The 14283-nt window shown below is 41.0% G+C and overlaps 2 protein-coding genes across 4 annotated transcripts in view; both read left to right on the top strand.

The window, feature by feature from the left end:
• SEL1L2 (SEL1L2 adaptor subunit of ERAD E3 ligase) overlaps positions 1-14283 on the top strand; it is a 68734-nt gene that overhangs the window by 41328 nt on the left and 13123 nt on the right. For all 3 annotated transcript variants that reach the window (XM_033095031.1, XM_033095029.1, XM_033095030.1), the window contains 5 exons: positions 3939-4007; positions 4914-4991; positions 10612-10674; positions 11244-11331; positions 13617-13765. In XM_033095031.1, the coding sequence (XP_032950922.1) occupies positions 3939-4007; positions 4914-4991; positions 10612-10674; positions 11244-11331; positions 13617-13765 (447 nt within the window). The remainder of the gene's footprint in view (positions 1-3938; positions 4008-4913; positions 4992-10611; positions 10675-11243; positions 11332-13616; positions 13766-14283) is intronic.
• Positions 7359-7691, top strand: LOC117016030 (60S ribosomal protein L35a-like). The gene has a single exon (XM_033095032.1). The coding sequence runs from the start codon at positions 7359-7361 to the stop codon at positions 7689-7691; it is 333 nt and encodes a 110-aa protein (XP_032950923.1).

The raw sequence follows: 14283 nt of genomic DNA, 5'->3' as shown, positions 1-14283 counted from the left end.
GAATGAATGAATGAATAAATAGCGTCCTAGGCATTATATGTTGCTCCTAAGCCTGGGGACCACCACTTGAGTCACTTTGCTAATACTTCAGTTCAACAAAGAAAATTATTAGTGTAAGACTCTTTATAAATGTAAGTGATGCCCAGTTTCCTGCCCAGCAAATTAAATATCAAAATATCTGGAAAACAACCAGCTTGCATTTGTTTTCTTCTCACTATTGATTGAATTAATTTCTCATGAGTTGTCACCACAGGCAATGTTTTCACCTCCCTCTCCTCCACCACAGAATTCTTAATTATTGAAAAGTATTATATACCTAATTCTTGACTACATTATCTTTAATTTCTACACATACATTTTAATGCATTTGCATTTCTAAATACATACAGGGTTAGAATGAATTGGATTAGAAAAGCTGCGTGTTTTGGTGCATATTATTAAAGTGGATGAGGCATAATTAAATTAAACTTAGCAGAAGAATAATACTATAAAATATGTAAAGGTGACTGCTTTGTCTACCCTGCCACCATTAAAAAGAAAAGAGCTAATATCAACCCTTTTCAGTATGATTTATAGAACCTTGGATAATAGAAGTGTTCATAAATGTTTTTAGAATAATGCATTTTCTTGGCATTTCATTCTAGAGGAAATGTTACAAACTGATTAAACTAGGGATTTTCTTAGAACCAACAAAAACTCATGCTCATTTTTTTTTAAGAAAAGAAATGTGCATTCAGATAATAAAACTTCATTCAGCATAATGCCTGAGACATACTATATATTTCATCCTTTCTAAGTCACCATCAATTATAAGATACATTATTTTATGTTCAACTGAGAAAGAAAAAACACTGCCAATATAAATTATTCAGTGCCACTGATGTTAAGAAATGTCTTGATTAAAAGGGGGGAATGTATATCTTAAAATTAGTAAAATAGGATGGTAGGTGCTCAGTAAATATTTGAAGGCCGGGTGGATGGACGGTGTCTTAGTCTGTTTGAGGTGCTGTAACAGAAATACCATAGTCTGGGTGGGTTATAAACATTTCTCACAGTTCTGGTGGCTGGAAGTCTGAGATCAGGGTGTGAGCGTGGTTGGATGAGGACCCTCTTCCAGTTTGAAGACTTCTCATTGTATCCTTACATAGCAGAAGGGGTGGGCTAGCTCTCTGGGACCTCTTTTACATAGGCACTAATTCCATCCATGAGGGCTCTGCCAATCACCTCCCAAAGGCCCTACCTCCTAATGCCATTATCTTGGGCATTAGGTTTTCAATATATGAATTTTAGGGTGTGGGGGTCACAAATATGCAGACCATAGCCAAGGAACAGATGAATGGATGGAAACTTGATCTTAATTCTTTGAGAGCAAGAACTCAGGTTTACTCATGCATATCCATCAAAAAAACTTGTATGGTACTTTCACATAGTGTTCATAAAGTGTTGATGCAATAGCATTAAGGGCAGGTTCATCTAAGTAGAAAGAAAAGAGAACGGAAATGCCAACTAAGCCACGAGAGTGGAGGGGTGTGGAAGTGGGAATTACAGAGAGTCTCAATCCCTTTAGTCATTTTGGGATCATTACATTGAAGGATGGGGACTCCAGGATTCTTGTTTGCTTCTGGGGACTAGATCATTCTCTTTTAACAGTTCAAATCTAGTTTCCCAGAGTGAAACTTTTTTTCTAGAACTCTCTATTTCTGTATTTGAGAGACAAATTCTGAAACTAGACTTTGAAAATGGTTTCATTGAATCATAATACTAGAGCTGGAAGAGACTATAAACATTAAAATTCAGTCCCCTTGAGAGATTTATAAATTTATCGTTTCATTCACTCACTTATTCATTCATTGCAGAACTATTTCCTGAGTACCTAACATACAGTAGACACTGCTAAGTACAAATGCTTCATCATGGGGCAGACAAACAATTAAGCAGACAATTAAACCAATGATAGGAAAGGACATGCCATGCCATGATAGAGAAGGACAGTGGGCCTGAGAGCACACAGAGGAAAACATGAAAGAGGAAACCAAGTCCTGGAGACACTGTGACTTGCACAAATTATAGTAACCTAGGGGTATATTTGGGTCTTGGCTCAATAGAGACATTCATAAGAAAATACTTTTTTTATATTAATGTGTTCTGATAAATGTAATTGGTAAATCATACATTTGATTTGTTTACCAATAAATGATTGGTAAATCATACATTGCTACAACTTTCTCCTATCCAGTTGACACATTATTCCAAACATTTTAGACGGCATTTATTTGAAGATTCCTTTATGTCCATAAATCTCTAGTAGCTTCTATTTTCTACCAAATAAAATAAAAGTCCTAAGCCTGGTATTCAAGACGGTTTATAATATGGCCCCACCATATTTTTGCAAGCCTTAGCTTTTGGATATTCTGCCTTAGCCATACTGAAGTGATTACTATTTCCTGGACTCACCTGGGACATTCCCATCTCCATTCTTTGCTCATGTCATGCCCCCAGCCTATGATGCCCTCTGCACTGGTGAATCCTTTCCATCTTTTGTGACACCTTTACCATGTAAGCCCTTTTTCTTTAATGGAGAAAGCAGAGTGCCAAGTACATGGGACTTGTGGGACAAGCTGCTTGTGGGACTCCAATACCAACTACATGACTCTTGAGTGTCACTAAATAGGCTCTGGTATTAATACCTTCCTTACAGTGTCGTTGTGTAGAATAGGTAAGAAAAACCTTGTAAAATACTTATCGCAGAACTGGTTACAAGTTCTGTTATTCTATATCCCTCTAATTCTTTTTGGTATCCCTTTTCTCCCACCTATCACCTATTATCTAATTGCTATTTACATGTATTCCTTTCTTCTCAGCAGTATTGTTAGGGAGCAAATGTGGGGACAGTGTTTTTTTTTGTTCAACTCTGACTCATCTGTAGTACCTAGCATACTATCATATATACAGCAAGTTTCAATCAAGTTTTTGAAAGGATAAATGAAGACCAGAAGGGATGGATGGATGAATGGATGCACGATGTGATGATGTCCTGCACTGATGGCATTTGTATTTACTATATGTCCACAAGGCAGATAGAGTTTACTAACAAACCTGTGGTTGTCAAACAAGTTGGCAATATTTGTAGAACAAATTTACATATGAAACAACGACCCACATTTCTTCCTTGAGGATTCTCTCATCTTTGGGAAGGAGGAGGCCCTCGCATATCCACAGAGTCAAGGGTTTTTGACGAGTAGAAGAGTTGCGTCCTAATGAGATACTTTGGAGAGTGTCTTCCTTTCTCATTACTGAGGTGGATTCCTTTTATTACTGCACGTGGTCTCTGAGGAGAACTTCTGGAAGATCAGGACGAGGCCTAGGGAATGAGGTAGCAAGGGACAGGTCACCGCCTTATGCGTTCTAGACTGAGCATTTCATTTAAAGGTATGACCTAGAATCAGAGGCTTTGCCAGGCCCCTTCAATTTGATTTAGAAGGAATTGGCCTGACGTTCATCTCTGCAGAAAAACCTGGTCTCAGCCGGCAGCCAGGTGTGTCCCGTCTTATTCACTCTGCCTTATAAACATTAGGATGCTGCATATCCAATTCTGCCAATTGTGTAAACTGTCTTATAAAATAAGTGCATCATATTAATACAGAAGCACACTTTTTCAACATAATGGACTGTTTAGGTCTATAGCTGGGATTCAAAACCACATGTACATCAAGTCTTTTCAAATGTGAGAAGTCCTCACATTCTAAAATTATGTATGTGAGATATATATATATCCCACTCTTTAGAGTTCAAACAGCACTTGGAATAGTGCCTTGAAGAAAGTGGGCATTTCATAGATATTTTTTGAATGCATGTTGAATGAAGTACAGTTTGCTGCGAAAAGCCATTTTGCAGGATATGTTCATCACTTGCAATAATACTGTTCCTTTTCTCTCTAGAAAGCATTGTACTACTTCTTAAAGGCAGCAAAGGCCGGGAGTGCAAATGCCATGGCATTTATTGGAAAGGTACATTCTTCATCTTCGTTGATATTTTCATTTCTTAAGGACCTAAGAAATTAATGGTATCAGCTAATTGAACCCAGTGTAGGGAACTGGGCTGCAGGCCTCTTTCATGGCAGCAGCTGAGTGGGGCATTTGGCTACAAATGGCGGGTAGTATTCCTGAGGTAATGGTTTAGGAAGAAGCCCCGTAAAACAGAAGTCTTTATCTGGGATACCAAAAGCAGCCTTGAAAGTGCTTCTGGCCCGGGGCTCCTTGACTGGGTAGAGCTCAGAATCCCCCCCACCCAAGACCCTTATTCCTGCCATATAACAGGATATCTGGGCTAATTGTGCATCGAAGACAGGTGCAGGCCTCAATCTAATGAGACGCCTCCTTCCTCGACTCCAGGAATAAGACCCAGCTCCAGCCTGACCAAAGTCCATACTTGGGCCCCCTCTGATGGGAGGCCCCTCTGGCTGCTGAGAGCTTTTGAGGAGGGTTTCTCTAGAAAGGCATGTTTTTGTCTCTTCAAAGACCACTCACTCCCCCAAGTGCTGCCCTGGGCTACCTGCAGCCAGTTTGCATTCATAGTAACCATGGGCACAAGTGCCCTGTTTCCAGAGGTGCTACAAACAGTGAATTTAGACAAGAAAAATGAGAAAACACAAAAAAGGTTCATTTTTTGTCCTAGGGCAGGGTCACTCCAGAATATATGTAGTAGATTGTTTCTTTAGTTTTTCCTTTGTATTAAATTGTGGTGAAATTCACAAAACATAAAATTAATCATTTAAAAGTGTTCATTTCAGTGGCATTTACTACATTAACAGTGTTGTGCAACCATCACCTTTATGTAGTTCTAAAACATTTTCATCACCCTCAAATTCCTTAGTTGTTTTTTTTTTAAATCCTCTGTTAATTTGTTTTTTCTAGATGTATTTAGAGGGTAATGATGCAGCACCACAAAATAACATTACTGCTTTCAAATACTTTTCCATGGCAGCCAATAAGGTATGTACTCAGCCCATTTCTGCAAACACATAAAAACACTTGGCTTTGATTACATACAGACTGGTGCTGTAGAGTTGACTCCAAAGCCCCATGCCTGGCTAATAGGCCTGGGAGGAGATTTCTGTCCTGGAGAAGAAAACTGCTAACAATGAAATACGGGGGTGAGGAAGAGGGAGTCTAGTCTTCTTGGTAAGTGGAAAATGGCAGTGACTTGTGCTGTCCTAGCAGGAGGCCAGACAGAAGCTCAGTTTTCCCCTCTCCCATACAGTAGATGAGGCCATCTAGCTCAGGAAACAAGAAATAAAAGAGATGAAGACAGATGAAGGGAAAACTCAATCATTAATGCAGTAAGTTCTAGACAAAACCAACCAAGAAATGCCCAGTTTTCTCCCGTTTGATCTTACCCCAAAGCCAGAAATCCCACTGGCCCAAGAAGAAGGTTGTCAGAGAGGCAGCCAGGACAAGAGGATCAAGAGAGTGACTCTGGAGACATTTGGTTTGAATGGCAGCCCTGCTACTTACTAGCTATATAGCTATGGGCAAGTTACTTAACCTTTCTATGCCTCAATTTCTCCATCTATAAAATGGGAATACAAGAAGATTTGCCTCATATTGTTGTTGTCAGAATTTATTGAGTTAACATTTCTGTGCCTTCTTTTGTAAAGTACTTGAAACACTGCCTAGCACATAGTAAGTGCTATGTTTCAGCTGTTATCTTTTGCTATTATCCTGGGTCCAGTTAGGTAGAATAAACTTCAAAGCATATCCAAGGCAGAATGGATTGGATCTGTGAGGAAATAGTGTAACACGGCTCCTGCCGTTGAAGTTTTTTGCCTGGGTTCCTCAGTTCCATGAGGCTGGTATCCGTCAGATAAAACTTAGTGAACTACTCTGAATCCCATTAGTACATAAAGAGCATCCTAATAGCAACACCCATCAACCTGGCGCTGGGAATGGCCTGCATCAGCTTTCTATCCCTGCACAAGAGGGAACATTTTGTTGTTACCATGTCATACTGCAACACTAGCAGTAAAGATGTGCTCAGATAGGGGAATATTTTCAACTATTCTGTTTTAAAAAACCCACACACTGCTTTATGAGCCTATTTATAAATGACTAGCACTTCAGTGCTTCTGCTATTGTGGTGTAAATTACTGAGAAGGCTGGAGCTGGGTTCCTCTCCCTTGCAATTTATATGAAATTGTTGCTCAGCAAGACATTTGTCTGCGTACCATTAGATTAGGATGACAAAGGAGAGCCAATTGAAAAAGAGGTGGGGTAATGGAACAGGAAGATCTCTTATAATCTGGCAAGTAACCCTGATTTGTCAGCCCAAAGGAATAATGCCAGGAATTTAGTGTGTAAATTACCCCAGCTCCCAAGCAATTCAGGGCTGTGGAACCAGCAGTGATCTGAGCTATTCATGCTCCAAACCTGAGCTACCTTCCTTTACAGAGGAAATCTGACACTGTAATTAAGGTAATTGCCCTGAATGGCACCACATAGACATGGCCATACATACCTTTATCATCACCCTGACAATTTGATTTCTCACTTGTGGCCACTACTAAAGTAAAAGGTTCCTGTCTCCGACTCTTTGCACACCCAGACTCTTCTTTTACTACTTAAAAAAACAAAACAAGCAAAAAAAACCATTGCTCTGTCAATTTGTTTTTAAGTCACATCAATACCAGGATGCAAAGCTACAGACTTTACAACCTCTTTTGTCTAATTACTCAGAAACATGAACAGTTATCCTATGTGACACTGGGCCCATATTGGACCCTATCCTTCTGGTTTTCTCTCTCACACCTCTGAACACATCAGCTCCATTCCCATCTCCACACGTTTGTCCTTCCCTCTCCCTTCCCAGACTCTCCCATTCTGAATCCCACGCTTCCCCCAGAGCAGTATTTAATCCTCTCTCCCTCCACAAAGCTACCTTGACTCTCCTGGACTCACATAAACTTTTCCCTCTTCTTAACTTGCCCTGCATTCACTCTATGTACTGCTGGAACATTACTGCTTCTACCTTGTGCCTTCTTTCATACTGTCTGAAGGCCGTTTCTCCTCACCTAGAGGACGGCAACAGTCTTAGTACATAGTAGGGGTTCATTAAATATTTGCTGAATAAATGATCATCTGCTCCCTAAGTTCATGTCAGTTAACCTAAGCAAGAGCATTAAGCCCTAAAGTGAAAGACATATATGGGGTGATTGCCTATAAACATTTCGTTGTGCCCAGAAAGTGTTTTTAAAATTAGGAAATTTCCTTTTTCCGCCATCTTGGCGCCATGTGCTGCTGAATGGAGCTCTTGCTGATGAAATTTGGGGGCCTGCTGGGAACAGGACTTCTAAAACAACAAATATGTCTGGAAGGCTATGGCATAAAGCTATTTTTGCTGGCTATAAGCGGGGTCTCTGGAACCAGAGAGCACACACAGCTCTTCTTAAAATTGAAGGTATTTATGCTCGAGATGAAACTGTATTCTATCTGGGCAAAAGATATGCATATGTGTACAAGGCAAAGAATAACACAGTGACTCCTGGTGGCAAACCGAACAAAGCCAGAGTAATCTGGGGAAAGGTAACTCGTGCTCATGTAAACAGTGGCATGGTTCGTGCCAAATTCCAAAGCAACATTCCTGCTAAAGCCATAGAACACAGAATCCATGTTATGCTGTACGCCTCAAGGATTTAAACTTACTGAAAACTAAATAAAGTGGATTTGGTCTCTTGTTAAAAAAAAAAGAATACAATAAGGAGGAAATTTTATACCAAAATAGACATGCAGCGCTTCTTGGAAAATGGGAAGAGCTGACCATATGAGGCTGCCATTCCATGTAACAGCAACTGCCTGGAGCAAAGAGCTAATGAAGAGCTGCTGCCTTTAGACAAGGCAGGTACTCTCCACCACTCCATCACCTAGATGAATGTGCGTCTTACATTACCTGCATGGCCACTCCTGTCCTGAAAGGTCTAAAAGGTACTCCCAGCCTTAAACAGCTGGTGAGTCATCCAATGAGCCCCTGGTTGCCTTGGGACTCTTTTACAGAAAGAAAGCAATTTGTCTCCACTATTTTAACGTTCTCCTTCTCTCCTTCTCCCTTCCATCTTCTCTTTTCCTTGCCTGTCCATTTTTCTCAATTACCCAAATGAGGATAATGAGAAGACAGACTCACTAGACTTTATCACATTCATCACACCAGCCCTTACTACCCCTCGAGCAGACTATCCTAATACTCTTCGGACTTCAGGTAGATATAGCTGGGGAGAAGGAAAAAAGCAGCAGACATATACCCTCTGCTTTCAATACAGGTTGACCATCCGTAAGAATTCCTACAGTAGCTGGCCCTTTGATATTCATAGGCCCAAACTTTGGAGTCTTAACGTAGTTTTGAACTATGCCTTCTCTATTTATATGCTATTCCTGTATCACTAAGGGGTATTCTGGCTCTATCCACAACAACTACATTTAGGTAGTAAGAAGAAATCTGGAGTTTTCTATCAGAACTTAAGTTCCTGAGGAAATACTATAAACCTATAAAACAAACCTACAGATTTGCTGAATGAAAGCTAAGTGGCCAAACTTGGCTCCTTACTCAGTCACTAGAGGGTAAAATATGTGATGGGAGATATGAAGAAAAAGTGAGTTTTCTTGTGGGGAGGTTACTTTCAAGGTTCATTCTTCATCAGGGATTAATATGTCTTGGCATAGAATTAACCCCTGGTCATTTGCAGAATATAAAAGAATTTACAAGACTCTACAAGAAAAGATTTGCAAGTCAAAAAGGGAGAAAGAATTCTGTTTGGAACTGGCACAAGTTTTGCCAGGGCGGTCTGAGAGGGAGAAATGCAGAGACAGAAGGGTAAGAGAGAGACACTGGCAAATGGAAGTTAGCCTGGGCAGAGTGCACTGATGAGGAGTTTTCTATTTTTCCATGCAGAATGCAGGTGCTTGTCAGCTTGCAGGGGGGCTGCCATTCCAATTGTCTTCTCCTGGGAACATACTGTTCCCATCTATGATGGATGCCAGCTTGCAGGGGGCTGCTCTTGTGATTGGGAAGCATTCTGTTCCCAGCTATGATGGGTGATCGTTAGTTTGTAGGGGACTGCCATTGCGATTGGGAACTGTTCTGTTCTCATTCATGATGGGTGTGAGGTGCCTGTCAGCCTGCAGGTGTAGTGCTGGCTAGGGGAGTCACAGCCAAGCGGTTAATGTTTAAGATCGTGTCTTTTAACCCACAAGCTCGCTCCTGTTAACTCTGCCTATCCCATCCTGCCAGCTCACAAGCCCACTCCCGCTAACTCTTTTTCTTTTCTTTTCTTTTTTTAATATTTTATTGGGGAAGGGGAACAGGACTTTATGGGGAACAGTGTGTACTTCCAGTATTTTTTCCAAGTCAAGTTGTTGTCCTTTCAATCTTAATTGTGGAGGGCGCAGTTCAGCTCCAGGTCCAGCTGCTGTTGTTAGTTGCTGGGGGCACAGCCCACCATCCCTTGCGGGAGTCGAACCAGCAACCTTGTGGTTGAGAGAACGTGCTCCAAACAACTGAGCCATCCAGGAGCTCAGCGGAAGCTCAGCTCAAGGTGCCATGTTCAGTCTTAGTTGTGGGGGGCACAGCCCACCATCCCTTGCGGGAGTAGAGGAGTTGAACTGGCAACCTTGTGGTTGAGAGCCCACTGGCCCATGTGGGAATCGAAACGGCAGCCTTCGGAGTCAGGAGCAGGGAGCTCCAACCACCTAAGCCACTGGGCTGGCCCCCATTAACTCTTTACTTGTCTCATCAAATAGGCTTGAACACGTACTAAATGTTAAATGTGCTAAATACTCCCTAGACTGTTCAGAATACAAATCAGAAAAAGAAATGGTAATTAATTTAGCATTAAATGGAAAAGAAAACATTGGTGATGGTATAAGCAGTCAAATTTGAATAAGGAAACAGATACCAACAACACCATCCATAATGGCTACACTGAAATTCAGAGTCTCTAAAATGTTATTTGGCCACTTATGGCAACCTCCTTTGACCAAAGCACATAACGTGTCTGGATAGATTTCTCCCTTCTGGAAAACTCCTACACATCCTTCAAGACCCAGCTCAAATGTCACCACCTCTGACAACTCAATGCCCTCAAGTCCTTAGCCTCCTGCAGGCAGTTGAGTGTCCCTCTTCTAGGTGCCCACAACACTCTTGATCTGTTTCTACTATAGGAATTACCACATTTGACATTGATTACTTTAAGAGGTCCTATCTAGTGAGTCAGAGCCCTCTCACCTGTGGGCTCTCTAAGGCAGGGATCATGGTTTACTCATCTTTTAACATTTACCTCCTTCCTCTGCCCCATGCCTCCTATGGAGTCACACACAAAGAGACTGCTAAAGGAAAGCTGAATGAAAAAATGGAATAAAGATTTGACTTTCATTTCCTTCTTCTCTTTTCTAGTCAGAGGGAGTTATGAAGGTGTGAAAGGAGAAACTAAAGAGGGTCAGAATAATTTGTCAACTGCCTGATTATCTGCCTACTGGGTGCATTTCAAATATTTTGAATTATTTTTCAGTAATTTTCCTTATCATTAATTCTTCTGGGACTTTACATGGGTTTTTAAAACTGTTCTAGGGCAACGCAATTGGTCTTCATGGGCTCGGTCTTCTTTATTTTCATGGGAAAGGAGTTCCTGTGGTAAGTTAAAGAATTTCATTATCTTTTCTAGGAATTTATAGGGTGAAATTCATGGTCATTGATTAATTTAAAGAAATTAGTCTCTATTACCTGGTTTGCCAAACTATCATATTTGATAATAGAGAATAAAATAAACTACTGAAATGTTTGTCGAAGAGACATAGAACAAGCTTATGACAAGAATAACAATATTAATTGTTACCTAAGGAATAATAACCTAATGCAATAGTAACCTTAGAAATCATCTAACCCCTGAGGACTTCTTTTGATACAGAAATTTATCTTTTTAGGTAACCTCTGTCTTTGAGGACTTTCCCCCAATATCTAATAAAACTTACTTTCAGTGTAGGGAAAGACATAATTTGCAGTGAAAATGAGATAATTATTTCCTAATGTAATCTAATAATAAAATAAAATGTTTAATACTTCTAATACTATTTTAATTAGCTTAAATCATATATGGCACTATCTATACTCTTTAAAAAACAACAAAAAAAAAACGTAGACAGCAATTGTTACCATGGAGTTGTACATACATCTCTGAGTAACAGAGTATAACCATCTTGCAGAATTATGCTGAAGCACTTAAATACTTTCAGAAAGCTGCAGAGAAAGGATGGCCGAACGCACAGTTTCAGTTAGGCTTCATGTACTACTGTAAGTACTACAAATATGGCTGCCTTACGTGCAATGACAAATGATTTCTAGTCTGCTCCTTTTTAAACAAAAATGAAAGGACTGATGTATGTGGTTTAGAGAGAACATACAGGCAATTTGGGGAGAAATTTGCAGAAGACTGAAGAAAAAGACACTAGCTGGGAGAGGAGGCAAGAGGTGCAGAGTCAGGATGCTCACCTTTGAAAAGGTTAAGTTTGAGGTGACTTGTGATATCCAATGCACATACCCAGAAACAAGTATGAAACTCACAAGAAAGGTCAAACTTGGAGAGAAACATTTGGAATAGGACAAACATAAACATGTAGGTATTTGTTAAGAAAGGCTGAGGTTGCAAAGGGAAAGGAGAGTGTGAGAGGGAGGAGCAATGAGCCCAATTAGAAATGTGGTGATCTTCGGTGTCATTGAAGAGATGGGCAGAGAAAGAGTGGTCACAAGAAAACTGAAAAGGCATGGTGCGGGGAGTAGGAGGAAAAAGTGATCTTATGGAAGCCAGGGATGAACTTTCAGAAAGAGTAAATGACTGTGCACCCCTCTGAATGCAGTGAGAAGCTTGGTTCTCAATTAAAAAAAATAATAATAAGGGTCAAGTATCCACGGGACTTGTCAATATCGAGGATGTTAGTGAGGTCATTGGACTCGTTGGTGTAGAAGCCACATAGAGTGGGTTGAGGAAGTAGATGAGCAAAAATATTCTTGGAAGTACTTTGCCTTTAAATGGAAGGAGAAGGAGAGAGATGTAATGGTAGCATGAGGGAGACCAAGAACCAAGAGGGAGTTGTCTTTCAGATGGTTAGAGATGTGAGTATAATTTTTGGCCGAGAAAAGAGGGCCAATCAATGGAGGTGGTTAATGTGTCATGGGAGAGATAAGATAATTGATGAAAAAGGGTTCTGAAAAAAGTTGGGTGGCATTAGAATCTAATTGGGCCCAGAGAGGTAAAGGCATCATTATTCTTGATAGAGAGAAGGGATTTCTTATCCTCAAAGACAGAAGCAGGAAGGGAAGGATGCTGCATGTGTAAATCTGGGGAGAGGGGGAAACAGGCATCTGAGGAAAGACAGAGTAGGGTTTCCCTCAGTGAGCTAGGAGGTACAACGTTGTCCTCTGAGAGCAGAGGTAGAATGATTGAGGTAGGGGGTGTCAGAAAGCCATGGAGGTTTGTAATAATCTCTGTGGGGACTGGGAGAGGACATGGCCAAGACAAGTGCCAGGAGATCTGAACATACTCTGCACTAAGTCGCTCTGTCACAGGTGGAGTGAGTGCAGCAGCAAACTGCGTCATCAAGGAGGTCAGATCTGGCCAAAAAGTAGCTGGCATTTTCCACAATAGTTCAGGGGGAGGACCTGTTCTGCACTGCCTTGGAGAGTTGCCTAAGATGGCCTTGTTCTTCTGTTCATTCCACGTCACAGGCCCAGGATCTATCAGATTTCTTAAGTTTTCGAATAAGAGTAATAGCAATAGCTAATGCTTATTGGTCTTTGTATGTATTAACTCGTTTAGTTCTCTCAACACCTCTAGGGGGTGTCCCACAGTTTATAGATGAGCAAACTGAGCCATATTGTTATTAAGCATCTTGGCCAAGATCACAGTGAAGCTGGGATTCAAATCCCAGCAATCTGCCTCTAGAGCCTTTCTTAGGCGCTACATGGCGCTCCTTCTAAACGCTATGAAATGTTACTGCTGGAGGGGAATTGAAGGACCAACTAGTGAAAGCCCCTCCTTTTGCAAATGAAGTGGCTGTAGGTGCTTAACTCACAAAAGATGTAATGGGAGAGCCAGGACAAGAATCTGGGAGGAGTTGATACTCTGCCCTAGGTCCCAATGCCTCTCCTTGCTCCAAGCATGAATTGAATCTGAGCAGGGCTTCCTGGAGATGGGATTTGCCTGCTCCAAACTCCATAGTTATGGCTGGGAGGAGCTGTACTGGTTTCTGTATAAAAGGATGACAAGGATGGAGAGACACCTCATGGTGGGGCTTCCGGTCCTTAGAGACCACCATCTGGTCTCCTTTTCATTAATATTAGTTATGCCATATTGAGGAAATACAGTTCTCCTTCAGTTTTCTGAATGGGTCAAGAACAAAGATTTCCATATTCTTACCTAAAATCGAATTCAACTTTCCCCCCTAAAACAGTGGAACTAGAACAGCTTGACTTTTGGTTGGCTTTTCCCATCCCATTTAAAATAGCAGGGACCATTATATCCATAGGTTATCGTGTAACAAAATGAATAAAGGCTGGCTCAAACCAATTTTAATTTTCAGCTGGCTCTGGAGTATGGAAGGATTATAAACTTGCCTTCAAATATTTTTACTTGGCATCTCAGAGTGGGCAGCCCCTCGCCATTTATTATCTGGCTGAGATGTACGCAACAGGAACAGGAGTGTTAAGATCATGCAGAACTGCTGTGGAGGTAAATAATGAGATGTTTTTTAAATACTTTTCATTTATCATACAGAAGAGGTGATACTGCCCTTAAGTTGTTGGTGTGTTCGATTTTATAGCTATTATCTCTTTTCTTCCAGTTCACAATGTGAACACTGACATTTGTCAGGGAGGAAAAGCAGTGATGTAACTCAGATGGGGACAGGGAGAAAGAGAAATGATCCCTCCTTTCTTGCATTTGACTTTTATCAAGTTCAGAGCTCCCTCAGAATTCAGCTAAGGAGCTCGGCTTCAGTCTTCAATCAAATCGCCATGGCAATTTGGCACTTCTAGTGGGATTGGGGGGGGGGGTGTGCAATGTGGGAAACGAAAGGCTTGCTTTAGCCTAGAAAATGTAGTCTACTTCTTCCCCAAAAGCAGGGTCCTTAGGTATTTGATGACTTGGATGACAACCGAGAAAGTTAATTCTTTCAGCCTGAGCCAGTGATGTACTTTACAAAGGAATGCTTTTAGGAGCTTAATGCCCTTCATTGATTTATTAAATAT

This window comes from Rhinolophus ferrumequinum, chromosome 23 (assembly GCF_004115265.2).
Source record: "Rhinolophus ferrumequinum isolate MPI-CBG mRhiFer1 chromosome 23, mRhiFer1_v1.p, whole genome shotgun sequence".
Lineage (NCBI taxonomy): Eukaryota > Metazoa > Chordata > Mammalia > Chiroptera > Rhinolophidae > Rhinolophus > Rhinolophus ferrumequinum.
The sequence above is the reverse complement of the archived record's forward strand: the minus strand, read 5'-3'. Positions and strand labels throughout refer to the sequence as shown.

Coding starts and splice junctions, on each gene's coding strand:
- LOC117016030 (XM_033095032.1), top strand. CDS start 7,359: ATGTCTGGAAGGCTATGGCATAAAGCTATTTTTGCTGGCTATAAGCGG.